Genomic DNA, 19,632 nt, shown 5'->3' with positions numbered 1-19,632 from the left:
CTGGCTTTTCTTCCCCGTATCTCCTTTCTGTGATCTGTTTATGGACGTGCCTCCTTACCTGGGTGCAAACAACACACGAAAGCACTTGCGTGAATTTTTTCAGCGCAATACGGACCCGGAAAAAGATTGCAGAAAGCAGGGCGAAATTTCACAAGTTTTGCTAGAGGATAGCCTTGGTTTTCACAAAATTTCTGAAAAATTCTCCCGAAATGGTTTTCTCCTGAAATTCCGCGTAAGAATCTCCACTGAATTTGGGACAAAACGCGACAGATTTCAGGTCAAACGGATGAGTATTCACCCAGGAAAAAAATCAAACACTTTCACACACGAACAAACCTTCCTTTCAGCCCGGGCAGTGATGAATAAAAAATTTATTGCGAATCTTGTGGGACGATTCTGGGGCTCAACTCTCAGCCAAAACTCAATAGCCGCAGCGACGGATGTCTGGTAAAAATTTCATACCAAAATACCCAAGGAGTAAGGCGCAGTAAGTCCCAGACCGAGAGTGAACAAAACCGGTTTTCCGAAAACAAAACGTCCTGGCTTTTCTTCCCCGTATCTCCTTTCTGTGATCTGTTTATGGACGTGCCTCCTTACCTGGGTGCAAACAACACACGAAAGCACTTGCGTGAATTTTTTCAGCGCAATACGGACCCGGAAAAAAATTGCAGAAAGCAGGGCGAAATTTCACAAGTTTTGCTAGAGGATAGCCTTGGCTTGGTTTTCACAAAATTTCTGAAAAATTCTCCCGAAATGGTTTTCTACTGAAATTCCGCGTAAGAATCTCCACTGAATTTGGGACAAAACGCGACAGATTTCAGGTCAAACGGATGAGTATTCACCCAGGAAAAAAATCAAACAGTTTCACACACGAACGAACCTTCCTTTCAGCCCGGGCACTGATGAATAAAAAATTTATTGCGAATCTTGTGGGACGAGTCTGGGGCTCAAATCTCAGCCAAAACTCAATAGACGCAGCGACGGATGTCTGGTAAAAATTTCATACCAAAATACCCAAGGAGTAAGGCGCAGTAAGTCCCAGACCAAGAGTGAACAAAACCGGTTTTCCGAAAACAAAACGTCCTGGCTTTTCTTCCCCGTATCTCCTTTCTGTGATCTGTTTATGGACGTGCCTCCTTACCTGGGTGCAAACAACACACGAAAGCACTTGCGTGAATTTTTTCAGCGCAATACGGACCCGGAAAAAAATTTCAGAAAGCAGGGCGAAATTTCACAAGTTTTGCTAGAGGATAGCCTTGGTTTTCACAAAATTTCTGAAAAATTCTCCCGAAATGGTTTTCTCCTGAAATTCCGCGTAAGAATCTCCACTGAATTTGGGACAAAACGCGACAGATTTCAGGTCAAACGGATGAGTATTCACCCAGGAAAAAAATCAAACAGTTTCACACACGAACGAACCTTCCTTTCAGCTCGGGCAGTGATGAATAAAAATTTTATTGCGAATCTTGTGGGACGAGTCTGGGGCTCAAATCTTAGCCAAAACAAAATAGACACAGCGACGGATGTCTGGTTAAAATTTCAGACCAAAATACCCAAGGAGTTAGGCGTTGTAAGTCCCAGACCGAGAGTGAACAAAATTAGTTTTCTGAAAATTAAACGTCCTGGCTTTTCTTCCCCGTATCTTCTTTCTGTGATCTGTTTATGGACGTGTCTCCTTACCTGGGTGCAAACAACACACGAAAGTACTTGCGTGAATTTTTTTAGCGCAATACGGACCCGGAAAAAGATTGCAGAAAGCAGGGTGAAATTTCACAAGTTTTGCTAGAGGATAGCCTTGGTTTTCACAAAATTTCTGAAAAATTCTCCCGAAATGGTTTTCTCCTGAAATTCCGCGTAAGAATCTCCACTGAATTTGGGACAAAACGCGACAGATTTCAGGTCAAACGGATGAGTATTCACCCAGGAAAAAAATCAAGCAGTTTCACACACGAGCGAACCTTCCTTTCAGCCCGGGCAATGATGAATAAAAATTTATTGCGAATCTTGTGGGACGAGTCTGGGGCTCAAATCTCAGTCAAAACTCGATAGACACAGCGACGGATGTCTGGTAAAAATTCCAGACCAAAATACCCAAGGAGTAAGGCGCAGTAAGTCCCAGACCGAGAGTGAACAAAACCGGTTTTCCGAAAACAAAACGTCCTGGCTTTTCTTCCCCGTAACTCCTTTCTGTGATCTGTTTATGGACGTGCCTCCTTACCTGGGTGCAAACAGCACACGAAAGTACTTGCGTGAATTTTTTCAGCGCAATATGGACCCGGAAAAAAAATTGCAGAAAGTAAGGCGAAATTTCACAAGTTTTGCTAAAGGATAGCCTTGGTTTTCACAAAATTTCTGAAAAATTCTCCCGAAATGGTTTTCTCCTGAAATTCCGCGTAAGAATCTCCACTGAATTTGGGACAAAACGCGACAGATTTCAGGTCAAACGGATGAGTATTCACCCAGGAAAAAAATCAAACAGTTTCACACACGAGCGAACCTTCCTTTCAGCCCGGGCAGTGATGAATAAAAAATTTATTGCGAATCTTGTTGGACGAGTCTGGGGCTCAAATCTCAGCCAAAACTCAATAGACACAGCGACGGATGTCTGGTAAAAATTTCAGACTAAAATACCCAAGGAGTAAGGCGTAGTAAGTCCCAGACCGAGAGTGAACAAAACTTGTTTTCCAAAAACAAAACTTCTTGGTTTTTCTTTCCCGTATCTTCTTTTTGTGATTTGTTTATGGACGTGCCTCCTTACCTGGGGTCAAACAACATATGAAAGTAGTTGTGTGTATTTTTTCAACGCAATACGGACCCAGAATAAAATTTCCGAAAGTAGGGCGAAATTTCACAAGTTTCGGTAGAGGATAGCCTTGGTTTTGAATAAAAATTTTTGAAAAATTCTCCCGAAATAGTTTTTTCCTGAAATTTCACGTAAGAATCTCCACTGAATTTGGGACAAAATGCGACAAATTTCAGGTAAACGGAAGAGTATTAACCTAGGAAAAAAAATCAAACAGTTTCACACGCAAACGAACCTTCCTTTCGGCCCAGACAGTGATGAATAAAATATTTATTGCAAATCTTGTGGGACGAATTTTGATGTGATTCCAATAGCCACATAGAACAAGATTCTTGACACTTTGAGGAATCACCTTGAGCTGGAAAATATAGAGGCACTTTCTTAGAAGTTGGATCATGGTTCTAAAATCAAGAACTCACCAATAACAAGTACCAAATCCCAAACTCATTTGGATGAACCAAATATTGTCAAATTGAATCAACAAAGGAAAAAAATAAAAAGAAGAGACCGAACAGAATTGAATCAACAACAAAAGTACCGAACAGAATTAAGAAACAAACAGAAAATAGGTGCTGGAAAATTAGAGGAACCGAAACAACAACAACTCAAAACTCAAGGCAACATGAACAAATTGAAGAAGAAGAAAGGAAGGAGAAGAGAATGCTCATGAAGATGGAAGATAGGTTGGATGATCACGCCACTAGAAGTATGGATGCTCCTAGATGAGTGTGCAAGCCGCCACTTGAGGAAACCATGGTCCTTCAAGATAAGACTAGAGTAGAAGCTCAAAAGCTCTCCAAATGCTCACTCCAATTTTGAGTATAGTTTCTTTAGATGAATTCAAATCTGAATTTTACAAGGAAGGCACCTCTATTTATAGCCTAAGGTGCTGAAAAAGAAAGCTAAAACAATTCAAAATTCCCTCCCAAAACCATCTAGAACCGGCGCTAAAAAGCAAAGCAAGGAAGGTGTGATCCTTTCCTTCACTTTGGCACCCCCTATTCTACTCCTACACCTATCTACTAATACACCCCCCTAAAGCTCCTAACTAAAACCTAAAAGATGCTATAACAAAAGAGGTTTCTAAGGTTTCCCTCTAAGCACCTTCAACTAAAGACACTACAAAAAGAGAAAATAAATGTCCTCTAGCTCCCAAGGCTTTGAACATGCTTCTTGTAATCCTTTGAGGTGGACTTTGACCTCCATGGGCGTCTTCCATTTGTGCCTCCACCTCTTCTTGAGCTTGATGAGTGGTCTCCATGTTCTCTTGGGCTTGATCTCCATCAAATTTGGTGCTCAAATTTCAGCCAAAACTCAATAGACACAATGATGAATGTCTGGTAAAAAATTTAGATCAAAATATCCAAGGATTAAGGCGTAGTAAGTCCCAGACCGAGAGTGAACAAAACTGGTTTTCCGAAAACAAAACGTGTTGGCTTTTCTCCCGTATCTTCTTTTTGTGATTTGTTTATGGACGTGTCTCCTTACCTAGATGCAAACAACATATGAAAGTACTTGTGTGAATTTTTTCAACGTAATACAGACCCAGAATAAAATTACAGAAAATATGACGAAATTTCACAAGTTTCGGATAATACCCCCAAAATGCTTCGTGATTGTTTATTTCGAAAGGTATTTCCATAACCCAATTTTCTGAAAGCACTGCCTTAGTTATTTCATCTCAACCCATCTTCAATTACTCATTCTTATCTCAATCACCTATCTCAGAAAGCACCTTGGCCATTTCATCTCAAACTCATTCAATCACTCATTCTTATCCGAATCACCTAACTCAAGCTTTTAATCACAATCACAACCTCCATTGCACCTTGCCTCCACCTCCATTGTAATCCACCCATCACACTTCTTCTTTTCAAATCCAAATTTTAAGAATAATTTTGACATTTTAAAAAATAGTATATATCGCAAATGATTTTGTTGAGGAAGCAGAAGCCTTCTAACGCAAATGATAATATCTATATTTAGTGATGCTAAAATTGCGAAATATGTTTATTTGACTAAATGTTATTTTGTGAAGTATTTTACATCACAATTAAAATAAATTATATCTTAAATAGTTGATCACCTTTTCTACCTGTTTTTACTTTAAAAAAGAAAAGTTGGATCAAACACATTTATTTTGGTTGTGATTTTATTTCTTCTTTTCACATTAGTTCATGAGAATGCGAAAGGGACTAAAATATACAACTAACCTTCAAAAACTAATGCAAATGACTCTTTCAAAAGATAGTTCCCTCTTCTTTTATACAAAAAAATCTCCTTGACTTTTTAAGAATTCTACTTCAACCTTTTTATTTGGCGGTTATTTGTTTAGGAAAAGGGAAGCCAGCTGGAAAATAATATACTTCCAATGTTACTTTAACATAAGACATGTTCTCTGACATAATCCACAAAGGCTTCTTAGTTTGCCCAATACATCATGTCACGCGTGTGAAACTTTACATTCGTGAAATCAAGAACCTGAAAGGTCAAAATCCTTCTACTTAAACTATAGACAGAATGCCCCTACATGAAAGCACAGAAAAATAGACGACCAACTTGAAAGAGCTGCAACACCCAACACTGAGGTTTACAAAGAGAAATAATTTGCATTCATACAGGCACATAAATGTAACACTTGATGGATGCTCATGTGAAGCAACCACAATCCTGATTGTTCTTCGTGGATTGACCAGCCAGCAGGATATGAACAACTTAAGATTTATCCATTGTTTTTCTCTTTCTGGCTTCGCTGCATACAACCTGCCAAATTTGTATACCCGATTACAAGAGTGACGTTAACATTTAGAGCAACACAAAGTGAACAGCTATACACCTAATACTTGTCTTAACAAACTGCCAAGTTATAAACTATCATGCAAGACACACCTTGTTGGAAATTATACAAGAGACAACTCTGGATGCATCATTCAACAGAAGAATCTAATTTAAGACCTTTAACAAGAAGCAAAACCAAGATTTATGATCGGAACGATATTTATTTACAAATATGTATTTACATGTTCACTCCCACCCAAAGTTTGGCCTTGGGGTTACATCTTTTTATATAACTACTAATATAATATACTACTGCCATATATAAAATTGCTAAGGTTCGTTAGCCAGTTGGCTCACGTACACCTCCAAATGTATGCCAATATGCTGCCTTCTTCAATTTATACTTTCATGACTCAAGCCAACCTAAAACCTCAAAATAATTTATTTTTTTCATCGGGAACTTATACAAATATATATTGCATGGTATATACCCTATAGACAAGGCAGCCCCAGACTGCTTGGACATTCTATTTCCCACACAGGCACATTGATTATGCATGCTTGCACCTGCATCTTAGTTCCACCCCATTCTTCGACAGAAACAATACTTCGTAAATTTTCAAATTCAAATATCAAACACGTGTAACCTCACACACAAAATGTTAGAAATAAAACACTGCAAGAATGTCTGTTTTGTTTCATCATCGTCTACTTCAGAGCCTTACCAATACAGAATTATGTTTAGTTTTTCATCTCTAATGGAAGCAACGAGTGATAACTCTTTTATTAATAGATACTAAGATGGTAAATTCTTACGATTTGACTTCTCTAATGTAAAAAGTGCATGAAAAGAGGGGGAAGGTGAAGCTATAACCATTGAAAGACTTTAACTTTATAACTGTTATTCATGTATAACCATTGAAAGACTTTAACTTTATAACTGTTATTCATGTATAGATATTTTATCACAATATCAACCATTGATTTTCCAATAATGGTTATAATTCCATACTTCAGTCTTGGTGCAGCTGTAACTTAAGAGAAGCCAAAACTAAATTTTTACTTCAGTTCCTTCCTCCCCCTCATGCTCTTACCATACACAGAATGTGAATTCGTTTCTTCCATCTATATTCGTAATAACATCATTAACCTTTCATTCTTGGTCCGTATCTCTAAACACCAGCAACATAAAAGGTGCTATTGTAAGCAGCAGGTGCACTAGCTGAAGATTAACTGAAATAAAGTATTAATTTTGAGCCAGAGAAATTAAAGTTGTGGGACCAACCTAGCCAGTTCAATTAGAACTTGGTGGGCCAAGTTGATGATCAAACCAGAAATATGTTTCACTTGGTCTGAGTTTATTCTTTTATCTATTTTTAATATATATAGTCTTTGGAACTTGTTTATAAAGTTGCATCACTCATTCTTTATTTATGGATTTAACTAGTTATTAATAACTTTATTTTGGGTATTGGTTACTTTACCATGACAATGTTTTGAAATATGAACTATGTGATCACATTGTCTTGAACTTTATTTGTTATTTCATATATTAATACTTTATTATGATAAAAAATTTAAATTTAGACTAAAGTTATCAAATTATGTTAGACATGTATAATATTTTTTTATTGTAGATCAGTCAACTAGTGACCCAAACCCAACCATCTGATCATTGACCTAAACTTAGACTAGGTCAATAACCAAACCGATTTTCACAACACTGGACAACAGAATCCGGCATTTCAACTTCCAAAACTTCAAACTCAATTCAACAGCCATCTAAGCAGGATGCTTTATTGTGGTTGATGTTAGAATGAGAGCAGATCACAAGAAAATATTATGTACATGTACAAATAAGACTCAAAAGTGGGCAATAAGGCTTGAAATGTCATGAACCGATTAGTGAAGGTCACTCGGGTCCTTAAGGTTCATGACTTCTTGCTATCAAAGAGTCGAAAGTCTAACTTCAGAGCAAGAGACTAGCATCTATTGTCTATATGTATATTGCAACCACTAGAGATGGTCTACCACATAATATTAGAAGTATGCTGGTGGTTACAAGACGTACCATTTGTGAAGCCTTTGGACCTTTTAAAATCTTAAACATTCATAAGTGCATAAAATGGGCAAATAGAATTTTATAAAGGTGATGAAGCTCTATTTTACCCAAAGATACAAGTACCTGTACATAATGAGTACAATTGAAGCTATTGAGCACTTGATGCATCTCTCATGCTTAAATTCAGACTGTTGCGCATAGTCCTCCTACCAATTCCAACATTGCCTTTTTGCATCATGGCAGCAAATTCACCATAATCAATCCTTCCATCCTAAAACAAAAGATATAAACATAATAATGAAGCATAATTTCACAAGAGGATGCACGAACTTTAATTCAATTAATATTTATATGCAACAAAGAATCATACATGTCAAATAGTTAGAACTCAGGCATTTGATATTTAAAGAGTATTTAAGGTACTCCATTTTTCATAAATACAACATTTTCGATAAGAAAAACATTTAATGAATAGATCAAGCATAGGTTCTAACTGCCTAGTACATACTTCTGCATGGTGTGAAACCCTATTAGCCAAATAGGAACCTGAAGACATATTGAAGGAAAAGATCTAAAATTCCCTTTTCCACTGCCTATATCAAGATATCATAGCCCCAACAGAATACTCAAAACAATAAGCATATCCATAATGTTTAGAATATAAAATATTACTATAATTACTCCTATTTTTGTTTTGAAGTTATCTAGGACTCTGAAAACACAATTATGAAAACAGACATAGAAACTTCACTTACGTTGAAAAGGATTATTGACAAAAAGTATCAGAGGATTGTACCACTCTACTACCATATTAGAAGAGAGAAACTGAGAAAGAATATAATGAATTATTGTGTTGGGTACACACATGAGTATTCTATTTATAACAAAGAAGAGAAACGATAATAAGGAACAAAATCAATATTTAATAATGGGAAATATTTGGTAAGATATTTCCCTATCAGATCATATCATATCTCCCTATTTAATATAATTAAATCAAATCTCTAACACTGCCCCTCAAGCTAGACCATATGTACCATATGAGACAATTTTGATACAAAATGTCAACACAAGACCCCTTCCTTGAGAGACAGTAAACATGTTAGCTAGTTAATTGTCGAAGTTGCCAAGGTAAATAATGACAAAGCAAGTAATTTCCCGGACATGACTTTCTCTCTGTCAAAGTGACATTCAATCTTCAATATACTTTGTCCTTTCAAATAATATTTTTAACACTCCCTCTCAAGCTTAAACATATGTATCATGAGTCAAAACCTTCCACACCCCACGCGGGATTTACGGATTGTATCCTTCCAGTCAGTCCATAAGGATCAGACACCCATATTCCGGGACCATACAATCCTGTTACATGAAATGCGCCAAAACCAAAACAAGCTACTCCCGCAAGAAATAAATGAATTCCAAAAATTTTTGGCAAATCCAAAGAAGGTTTTCCAGTACGTTCATAACAAAAGATTTCTAGATCCCAATAAACCCAATGCCAAATAGCTGCTAAAAAGCACAAGCCTGAAAACACAATATGTGCTCTAGCCACACCTTCGTAACTCCAAATACCCGGATTCGTTATAGCCCCTCCTGTGATATTCCAACCGCCCCACGAATTAGTTATTCCTAAACGAGTCATGAAAGGAATAACGAACATACCCTGTCTCCACATTGGATCAAGAACAGGGTCAGAGGGATCAAAAACTGCTAATTCATATAGAGCCATCGAACCAGCCCAACCAGCAACTAGAGCTGTGTGCATTATATGAACAGAAAGCAAACGGCCCAGATCATTTAATACAACAGTATGAACACAGTGGTAGATGACATAGTGGCAGCCAGAATGCAAAAAATGCTCAGAGAACACAGTGGCTGCTTGAAAGCAAAAATGCTCAGAGGATGCAGCATTTGCCAAAAAAGAACTTGTGACAGTAACTTTTAACAGCCTACACTGATTTTCAATGTGGATATATAGCACGGGTCAAAACAACTTACATTATCTTGATCAACTTCTCTAATAATATCTTCAAGAAAAGCATCAGTCATGTTATGTTCTGCACAAGCTTGTTGAAGTTCATCAACTGTAATATAACCACTGCCATCCTTGTCAAAATATTGGAATGCTGCAATAAGATGTTCTTCACGTTCTAGTTTGTTGAGATGAACTGTGGCAGCAATAAACTCCCCATAATCTATGGTTCCACTTTTGTCCACATCAGCCTGAAAAAGCTCAAACATTTTAGCTGGATGGAACATGATCAAAGATTATTTATTTAACATGAATACAAGATGAGACTCAAGAAAAATGGCAGTAAAAATCTTTTCTCAGATCAATTGTATCTGTTTGTTATTTTATTTTTATTAAATAGGTGCGAAAAAATTCAGAAGGGGTAAGGATGAGGTCCCTCAAGAGTTGAGAAACACTAAACGAACAAAAAAAAAGTATAAAAAATATAACAAGGAAATTAAGAATGCATTAAAGAAGCCCAACCCTTTTGCATACCAGACACGGCTAAACACTTCAAAAAATCTTGGGCAGAGCACAACAGAGGTCAAGAACATTGCCCAGTCCAAAGAAAATTTTAAGGGCAAGGGGATGTCTATGTGCATTAAGCTCAAGGCAAATGCACCAATGAACAGAAAATCTCAGTACCATGGTATTTTAGCTTCCTGCCCTTACTTGCCTAAACTTTAAACCGTAAAAAAAATTCTCAAGCATAGTGGCATACACAGTGCTATTCAAAAATTCTAAAAATGATTTGCTGCAAAGAAAGGTTAATATATTGCAAAAAAAAATATCTAAAGCATTTTTTAACTTCAAATACAGATGAAACCTGTGTCAAGGGAATGAGTATGGGGTCTATGAACCTGTAGCAGATCAATCCTGTTAATAACTGCTGGCAAGACAAAGGAAATAGTCTTATGAGGGGATTGTGGATTTCCAGAAGGGCTTTTTCAGGAACTTTTTAAGCAGAGGTAGGAACACACCAAGCAGCCATTGCGGGGTCTACAACTTAACCTTTCTTTGGCCTAGTGGCAACCTAGTCTATTTATCAAACAAGGCTTGCTTAGGCTTCTAATCCTACTCAAGGAACTAGGTAACACTTATATGCCTTCAAGAATGTCATTTGACAAAATTTGGTAGACTATTTATTTGTCATTTACACATACAATAATAATAATGTATTATATAGTTTACCAATAATATATTGATATGAATTATTTATTTATTTTATACACTATAAAATATTTTTTAAGGTAAGTATTTTTCCAACTTTCTAAACCCCTTCGCAAGCCATGGTCTGGTCCTTTAAGAATATTTACAACAGAGTGGACGACAAAGAATACAATACAAACATACAAAGTACAAGGAAATTTAAAATATTATATTTGAAAAAGAGTATCTAAATAAAAGTGGATGCACAATCACAAGATACAAAAGGGAACTTTTTTCACAAACCAAACCAACAACCTACCGCTTCCATCAGATCACGTATTTCTATATCTTTAAGGGTAGACCCGTATCTTCTTAGACCAGCTTTGAGTTCATCAAAAGTGATTGCACCACTGTTATCGGTATCCATAGCCTGAAACATTTCTCTCAAACCAGCAATCTCCTCTTCGGATAGACTTTCAGCAATCACCTACAAAAATATTATAATAAGCAACTATAACTATTAACTACAGTTACTTAGTTTCCAACATCAAAAAGATAATCGATGAAGAAGTGAAAACAGAGTAAGTGTGGAAGCCCAATAAGGTAAGGTTCATTTGGCATTCAAGAAGTGCATAATAGTAACTTGACTCCACATATCATCAATTGAATGAGTTATCTATTTCATAGTAGTGTATGAGCTACATCCATACATAATCTAATATCCATTCATCGATCAGCTTCACTTACCCGCAATGCCATCTTCTTTAGCTTATTCATTGCAGAAAACTGTTTAAGACGAGAAAGAACAGCAGGGTCTATTGCCCTGTCAGGTGCAACTCCATTTTCACATATCCAAGGATGACCTAAACAGGCACATGAAATAACATTTTCAGACAAACACATTGAAACACAACGTTTGAATATTTGTAAAGTTTAACACCTAAGGAAGTTAAGCTGGAATTTGCTTTAGGAAACATCAGCATCCCAGTAACTTGTTTAGATAGGATGACTCTTTCCTCTTGGGCGAATCTGCTATGGATGTTGCAAGCCCAGTGAAACTTTAATCACCTAATGCATCTTTATAATGAAGATAACTTAAGAAGTTTAAGTAGCACTGGAAAAGCAACTTTTTAATGCCCACCCCCCTCAATTTACAACTAAAATAGCTTCCACTGAGTAATCATAGCAAGTTAGCGACTCCAAAAAGAAAAAATGACAGTTCTTTTGATGTATGGACGGTCCTCGATTATAGTAGAAATAGTAGAAAAAAGGATGAACATACATAACACTTGATGAGCACTCAACCGTTCTGAAGGCTGAGAACACAGCATCTTTCTGATCAGATCTTTTCCACTGTCGGATATTAGAGGCCAAGGTTCTGAGTCAAAATCTATATGTCCCTTCAATACTGCATCAAATATACCCTGCTGGGTCTCTGAACTCCAAAAGGACAAGGCATTCAGTGATTATACAGATGATGGGCAGGAAATCAAGAGTGTTGGCATTGAGATATACCTGCCCAAAATGGTGGCACACCACTAAGCAATATGTACAGTATGACACCTGCTGTCCACACATCTGCTTCAGGCCCATAATGCTTGAGGAGAACCTCAGGAGCAACATAGTATGGGCTGCCGACTACATCAGTGAAAACTTGACCTGAGGCAGATAGGTTAAATGAACAAACACTGATTAGTATTAAAATGTGTCCCCTAGACAATAAATACTAAACATCCTGAATGGGAATGACAGTAAAAGTTAAGGAAATTCTAATTGGAAAACAGGGATTTTCCCAAATTCAGAAGCAATAAAGATAAAAAAAAATGGAAAAGGCCATACAAATATATTCAACGAAACAAAAGTAATGGTGTTCTAAAAAAAAGAAAGTAGAGGGATAAAGCAAGTAAGGAATATTTGTTACCGGGTTTGAAGAAAACGGAGAGGCCAAAGTCAATTGCTTTAAGAGAGAAATCATCATCTTTATTGACCAACAGAAAGTTTTCAGGCTTGAGATCTCTATGCATGACCCCAAGGGAATGGCAAGCCTCAACAACCCCAACAATAATTTTGGTCAACTCCGCAGCCTTCCTCTCGGTATAGTGGCCCCTCTGGATGATGCGATCAAACAACTCACCCCCAGAACAGAGTTCCATGACAATATGCACATAGAGAGGATCCTCGTAAGCCCCCTTAATGGTGACAATGTTCCTGTGACCAGCTAAATGATGCATTATCTGAATTTCCCTCCTAACGTCCTCAACATCCTCCTTGGAAATCAACTTCCGTTTGGAGATGGATTTGCAGGCATATTCATTGGAAGTAGAATTCTCGGTGCATAAATAAGTGGTGCCGAATTGCCCCTGTCCCAATTTGCGGCCAAGAGTGTATAGATCACGAATGTTGGGAGTCTTATGGCCCAAGACATAGTAAGCTTGGTTGTCAAGGCCGCGGCGCATGATGGAGTCTTTCTTGGAGGCAAAGGGTGGATTATTGTTGTTGTTGTTGTTGACAACGATGTTGTTGGTGTTGTTTTCTGAAGAATTGATATTATTTTGTCTGGCTGAGGAGGGGTGGTCGGAGTCGGGGCGATCAGAAAGGGTGGTGCGCTTGGAGTGGTCTTCGGGCTGGCTGAAGCCCTGAATATATTTCCCTTTCAAAGATCCGCGGCATGTGTTGCCCATCAAACAAACCAATTAAGATATATTCATCAAACGATCTCTCTCATAAGCTTTCCCCTCCCCGTTTTCCCCTGTTCTGTGCTGTGCTCTGCACTGCCAAGAACAAATCAAACGTCAAATCCCATTCCCTATTCATTTCACATAACATCACATCGCCAAAACATTTAACAGCAGAAAACCGAATAAATAAGAGATAAAGAATTGAGCGTACCAGAAAGAAGCAGAAGGTGAACGTCAACGAATGGAAAGAGGATAATCGCTTTCCTTTCGCTTCTTTCTTTCTGTTCCCACAGATCTCCACAAATTTAGTTTCTCAAAAATATTTCTATTTTTTCTTTTCTTGTTAATTTTAGGATGTGATTGTATTGGTTCTTGCCGAGAAACATCGGAGGTCAGTGCTGACCAGCTACACCCACTTCTCTCTCAACATTTTTCAATTAAATATCACGCGGCTTTCTTTTTCTTTTTCCTTTCCTTCTCCAATTCAATGCACCAAAGCCCATTTCACCACCTTCCTTTTGCATCCCTCTTCTTATTAACTACACCCTCCATTCTAAATTCTTTATAAAAAATAAAAACATTTCTAACTTCTAAACAATACTTTCTCCCTTCATCCTTTTCCGTTAACATCAACTTCCAAAACTAATGTATGGAATGTATAATTATATTGTGAAAAATAGATTATCAAATATAAAAATAATTAAGAATGATAGATAAATATATATGCATTATTTTTTTAATTCTTAAAACAATTATAGTTTAGTTGGTATTCTATTTTTTTTTTTTGCTATTTATACAATTAAAGTTGTATTTTTTATTTGCAATGAGACTCGGACACTCCTATTAGATGGTGTATCTGTCAAATACACTAATCGGATACCGACACTCGTACAACACTCGTAGAACACGTATCGGTGAAGTGTCTAATTCAAAAAATATTTGTTGAATTTCTAACCATTATAGCACGATTTTAATATAATTTTAAAAAGAATAAATACATTGATTTTCTAAAGACTCAAATTTATTGTATAAATTCTTATTATAATTATAAAAATAATAAATAAACCATTTTGAATCAGTCATAAAAAAAACATCTTTCTGCAACAAAAATAGTGAAACATACATATACTTGTACATAAATTTTTATTATTAATTTATATAATTCATAAATATATAATATATAAATATGTCTCTATGTATTTTAGATTACATTATAAAATATTATACTTATTTTCGTGTTTATATTCGTGTCTATGGTTCATATATTAAAAAATTTTGAAGAAAGAGGTGTGGCTAGAGGAAAGAAGTGTAAAATTGAATTCCGCCAATTTTGCTGGTTTAAAATTGGGATAGAAATAGTAAAATATTAAAAGCATTTGTAAGATGGAGCAGTGGTGATGATAGAAACGGGTAGAGCAACGTGAGCTTTAGAATTTGGTGAGTGAACAGTGAGTGTTTGAAAGGAAAGGAAATTCTGATAGGGAAGAGAAGAAGAGTGGAGGAGATTGATTTGATTGTGTTGCAAAGAAAGAGGTGTTCTTCATACTGTTTCAGTATCAAACGCTTCTCTTCATCATTATTTTATTTACAGAACAAGAATACTTCCAAAAGCAAACAAAGAAAGAAAACCCTCCTCCACCTGGTCTGGCACCAACCTTCCTTTTTAATTATTATTATACTTTTCATGTCCTTTTATGCATTCAAGATTCATTTTTATACTCCAAGCCTGCAACTTCATTTTCAATATCTCAGCACCATTAGGGATCCCATCTGCCCAATTGTTTCATCTTTCTCTGCTTCAATCCTCTGCAAATGAGTGGAGCCGTTCTTGTTGCCCTCGCTGCTGCAATCGGCAACTTCCTGCAGGGATGGGATAATGCCACCATTGCAGGTTTTTTTTCTTTTCTTCTTTGGTTATCAATGGCATAAGCTTCAATTTCATTTTTATTGAACTGGGTTGGGTTTTGCCTTGTCATGCAGGATCTATTTTGTACATAAAGAGGGAGTTTCAGTTGGAGAGTGAACCCACCATAGAAGGTCTGATTGTGGCTATGTCTCTTATTGGAGCCACTGTGGTTACCACTTGCTCTGGGCCCATCTCGGACTGGCTTGGTCGGCGACCTATGTTGATCATCTCCTCCATGCTTTATTTTCTTAGTTCTCTGGTCATGCTGTGGTCTCCAAATGTTTATATTCTCCTCTTTGCAAGGCTTTTAGATGGATTTGGCATTGGTTTGGCAGTTACTTTGGTTCCTCTTTACATATCCGAGACCGCTCCAACTGAGATTAGGGGATTGCTCAATACCCTTCCGCAGTTCACTGGCTCTGCTGGAATGTTCTTTTCCTACTGTATGGTGTTTGCTATGTCCCTCACCCCCGCCCCTAGCTGGAGACTCATGTTGGGTGTTCTTTCAATTCCCTCTCTCGTTTATTTTGCACTCACACTGTTCTTCTTGCCCGAATCACCAAGATGGCTTGTCAGTAAAGGCCGGATGGTGGAGGCCAAGAAGGTTTTGCAGCGACTTCGTGGCAGAGAAGATGTCACTAGTTAGTTTTCTTATGCCCTTTTTCTTTATCAATTACCTATTTCCCTGACTCACCCTATTGTTTGTTTTACTACCTTGGAGTTCATTTCAGATCTTAAGTAACTGCCTTCATTCTAAGCCTGTAGGATTGTTTTAAACTCACTTAATCTCTGAACACAACCCTGCTTATTGGGGATGTTCTGTTGTTCATTTTCAGAACTTTATTTAGTGATTGTATCCTGTGAGCCTATCCTGCCGCATTTGGCAAAAACTATGTGCTACATTCATTTGTGTTTATGCAAACAGAGAACCAGATTTACTTAATGAGAATATTACTGTAGGTGCAAGTTCTTGTTGACTTGCTTTTGATTCAACTGTGGCAACTAATTTGTTATATGCATGATTTGGATGGTGATGTCTTTTGGTGGTACTGATCAGGTGAGATGGCTTTACTTGTCGAGGGTCTTGGAGTTGGGGGTGATACCGCTATAGAAGAGTACATAATTGGTCCAGCCAATGAATTCAGTAATGCAGAGGACCCCTCGGCCACAAAAGAGCAGATCAAATTGTATGGGACAGCAGAAGGTCTATCTTGGATTGCTAAACCTGTCACTGGTCAAAGTTCCATTGGCCTTGTATCTCGGAAGGGAAGTATGACAAATCCAAGTGGTCTGGTGGACCCTCTAGTTAAGCTCTTTGGTAGTGTCCACGAGAAGCTCACAGAAACAGGAAGCATGCGTGGAAGCACACTTTTTCCACACTTCGGAAGCATGTTTAGTGTGGGGGGAAACCAACTTAGGAATGAAGATTGGGATGAAGAAAGCGTTGCCAGGGAGGGTGATGATTATGACTCTGAAGCTGCTGCTGCCGATGATTCTGATGACAATTTGCAGAGTCCATTGATCTCACGGCAAGCAACAAGTGTGGATAGGGACGTGCCTGCTGCCACCCAGGGTAGCATGAGGCAAGGTAGTCTTGTGCAAGGAGAACCTGCTGGAAACACAGGGATTGGTGGTGGATGGCAGCTGGCATGGAAATGGTCTGAAGCAGATGGCGTTTTCAAGAGAATATATTTACACGAAGAAGGTGGTCCTGGATCTAGACGTGGGTCTCTCATTTCCCTTCCAGGTGGTGATCCACCAACACTAACGGATGGTGAGATTGTTCAGGCTGCCGCTCTGGTGAGTCAGTCAGCCCTTTATAACAAGGAGCTTATGCATCAGCACCCAGTTGGACCAGCTATGATCCATCCATCAGAAACAGCTGCAAAAGGGCCGAGTTGGAGTGATCTTTTTGAGCCTGGAGTGAAGCATGCACTGATTGTGGGGGTGGGGATTCAAATTCTTCAGCAGGTAATGAATCTTGTCAATATTTTTTATTTTATTATTTCTATGCGTTTACACTGTCCTTCTGTACTTTTACATTCATGCATTGCCTTGTTTCCAGATAAATTTGGAGTTAAGAAACTGAGTAGTAATGTCTCCAGATAAAATCTTTTTACTAAAAATGACAATTAAAATGTCATTTTTTGAAAGGATTATATACTTCCGTAAATCTAACTTCGATGAAATTGTCAGGAAACTATAGGCATAGGATATATTTTTATTTCTCAACTCATTGAGTAGGTGATTATTCATTAACCAATCACTGATCATCTTAACCAATTGTATCTGTTAAAAAGCTATACTGACTGTGATCTAACTACTCTATGAACATTGCAGTTCTCTGGTATAAATGGAGTGCTCTACTATACACCTCAAATTCTTGAGCAGGCAGGTGTTGGGTATCTTCTTTCAAACCTGGGCCTTGGTTCTACTTCTGCGTCTTTTCTTATTAGCTGTGTGACAACCTTGTTAATGTTACCTTGTATAGCTGTAGCCATGAGGCTCATGGATATATCTGGCAGAAGGTATGCATCTTTCTCTTTTCATTTTTTGTTGGTTACATAGGGCAGTAACTGTTGGATAATGATGTTTCAACGTCAGAAAAAGCGAAGTGTGTTAAAGATGAGAATGCTGGGGGTGAATGAACTGACATATATGAAAAGATAAGAATAGGAATCTTTTTATCCCGGAGAATGTTGAAGTTAGCATGCATAGATATGGAAACTCATACAAACTAGGTTGTTCGAAGTTCGATGAAGGAACTAGTGAGAAAAGTTAATCAAATCGAAGTGCTCTGATTAAAAGACAGTAAACTTAGGAAAACATAAGGAGTAGCCAATATATTTTTAAAAAAAAATTGCTCTAATTTTTTGTTTTAATTTTGGTTTTTGATTAAGCTCAGTGGTGTTCGAAGATCCATGTATATTGACTCAACCTAGTGAATAAGGCTTTGTTGTGGTGGAGGTGCTGTTTTGTTTTGTATTTTGCTTTTTGCATTTAAGTTCCTATATGAAAGTTCCTATAGAGATTGTTTCCTTTTATATTTGATATTTGCTGAGTTATTCTGCTTTGTTTTTTTAACGGATTCTGCATACTTCCCCATTACTTCTTTTTGGTTTTTTTCTTGATTCAGGACCTTGCTGCTGACTACAATCCCCGTCTTGGTAGCATCTCTTCTGATATTAGTAGTAGGGAGTCTTATAGATTTCAACAGTGGTGTGAATGCTTTCATCTCAACTTTGAGTGTCATTGTCTACTTCTGTTGTTTCGTCATGGGTTTTGGGCCAATTCCTAATATCCTTTGTTCAGAGATCTTCCCTACTCGAGTTCGTGGTCTATGCATAGCTATATGTGCTCTTACATTTTGGATATGTGACATCATCGTCACCTACACACTCCCAGTTATGCTTAATTCTGTGGGCCTTGGTGGTGTTTTTGGTATGTATGCGGTGGTATGCATCGTAGCTTGGGTGTTTGTCTTCTTAAAAGTTCCAGAAACCAAAGGCATGCCATTGGAAGTGATAACCGAGTTCTTCTCTGTCGGGGCAAAGGCAAAGCAAGCTGAAGCTGTCAGTAGTAGCTGAGTTAACATTATTGGAACTTTTCTTTTAATACAAAATTAATTTCAATCTATGGTTATCATGTTTTGCTCCTCTTTCGAAATTTATTTTATAACCCTTATTTCGTGATTTATAGAGTGTTATTTACTTTTTTTATTAAGCAAAATAATAATACTTAGTCTTTAGCAGTAGCGTGAAACATTGTGAAAATTTTAATTTTAGGAAGTGAAGCGAGTATTTATACATAGCAACGTCTTCATTTTTAAACACGGTGTTATGTGGAAGGGATGTTAGGGAAAGTAGGAATTTTGGGGATGATAAAAATAGGAATGGGATTTTTTGGGTAAGCAATTGCGTAGGTGTTATAAATGTTCCGAGAATGTTATTATTTTAAAGATGACGAAAATGCGGAATATAATTTATGATATATGGTCAATATTATTTTTTATAACATTATTGTCATAATAATAAACTTTATTTTTGACGACTAGTGAAATTTTCTAATTTGACTACAGACAACAATATATAAAAGGGTTTAGCTTTTCCTTAGTACAATTTTCTTTTTTAAATTATGATTTTCGATAAAAACAAATTTTTTTATAATAGTGGATAAGTTTTACATTATATGGATGACTTCAATGGGAAAGTCATACTTCATAAATATAATTTTAGATTGAAA

At 37.2% G+C, this 19,632-nt stretch overlaps 2 protein-coding genes across 3 annotated transcripts; one reads left to right on the top strand and one right to left on the bottom strand.

Annotated features, from left to right (window-relative positions):
* Nucleotides 1-5,154: 5,154 nt before the first annotated feature.
* LOC137825507 (calcium-dependent protein kinase 26) lies at nucleotides 5,155-13,993 on the bottom strand. 2 transcript variants are annotated; one of them, XM_068631189.1, is made up of 9 exons: nucleotides 13,696-13,993; nucleotides 12,728-13,577; nucleotides 12,322-12,465; nucleotides 12,089-12,241; nucleotides 11,554-11,669; nucleotides 11,126-11,293; nucleotides 9,645-9,869; nucleotides 7,767-7,914; nucleotides 5,155-5,566 (listed from the first exon to the last, which is right to left on the bottom strand). In XM_068631189.1, exons 2-8 carry the CDS (start codon nucleotides 13,485-13,487, stop codon nucleotides 7,792-7,794), a joined length of 1,689 nt encoding a protein of 562 aa, XP_068487290.1. In that variant the 5' UTR covers nucleotides 13,488-13,577; nucleotides 13,696-13,993; the 3' UTR covers nucleotides 5,155-5,566; nucleotides 7,767-7,791. The 2 variants fall into 2 exon arrangements, with proteins under 2 accessions (XP_068487290.1, XP_068487291.1); XM_068631190.1 differs by having other exon boundaries at nucleotides 12,728-13,572; nucleotides 13,696-13,941.
* Nucleotides 13,994-14,756: 763 nt separating this feature from the next.
* On the top strand, nucleotides 14,757-19,084 carry LOC137825506 (monosaccharide-sensing protein 2-like). Its single transcript, XM_068631186.1, has 6 exons — nucleotides 14,757-15,126; nucleotides 15,237-15,375; nucleotides 15,465-16,031; nucleotides 16,448-17,361; nucleotides 17,731-17,918; nucleotides 18,527-19,084. The coding sequence occupies exons 2-6, from the start codon at nucleotides 15,297-15,299 to the stop codon at nucleotides 18,975-18,977; spliced, it is 2,199 nt and encodes a 732-aa protein (XP_068487287.1). The 5' UTR covers nucleotides 14,757-15,126; nucleotides 15,237-15,296; the 3' UTR covers nucleotides 18,978-19,084.
* Nucleotides 19,085-19,632: the final 548 nt, after the last annotated feature.

The sequence above is a fragment of the Phaseolus vulgaris genome, chromosome 8 (genome assembly GCF_000499845.2).
Source record: "Phaseolus vulgaris cultivar G19833 chromosome 8, P. vulgaris v2.0, whole genome shotgun sequence".
NCBI classification, from domain to species: Eukaryota; Viridiplantae; Streptophyta; class Magnoliopsida; order Fabales; family Fabaceae; genus Phaseolus; species Phaseolus vulgaris.
Note: the sequence above shows the minus strand (reverse complement) of the source record. Positions and strands in the feature narration are given on the sequence as shown.

Excerpts from the sequence above, each read along its gene's own strand:
- LOC137825507 (XM_068631189.1), bottom strand. The coding sequence starts at position 13,487 with ATGGGCAACACATGCCGCGGATCTTTGAAAGGGAAATATATTCAGGGC. Across the intron at positions 12,242-12,321 it reads TGTGCCACCATTTTGGGCAG|AGACCCAGCAGGGTATATTT; the intron begins GTATATCTCAAT and ends TTTGGAGTTCAG. Across the intron at positions 7,915-9,644 it reads GAGAAGTTGATCAAGATAAT|GATGGAAGGATTGATTATGG; the intron begins GTAAGTTGTTTT and ends CTTTTGTTTTAG.
- LOC137825506 (XM_068631186.1), top strand. The coding sequence starts at position 15,297 with ATGAGTGGAGCCGTTCTTGTTGCCCTCGCTGCTGCAATCGGCAACTTC. Across the intron at positions 17,362-17,730 it reads GGATTCAAATTCTTCAGCAG|TTCTCTGGTATAAATGGAGT; the intron begins GTAATGAATCTT and ends TGAACATTGCAG. Across the intron at positions 17,919-18,526 it reads ATGGATATATCTGGCAGAAG|GACCTTGCTGCTGACTACAA; the intron begins GTATGCATCTTT and ends TTCTTGATTCAG.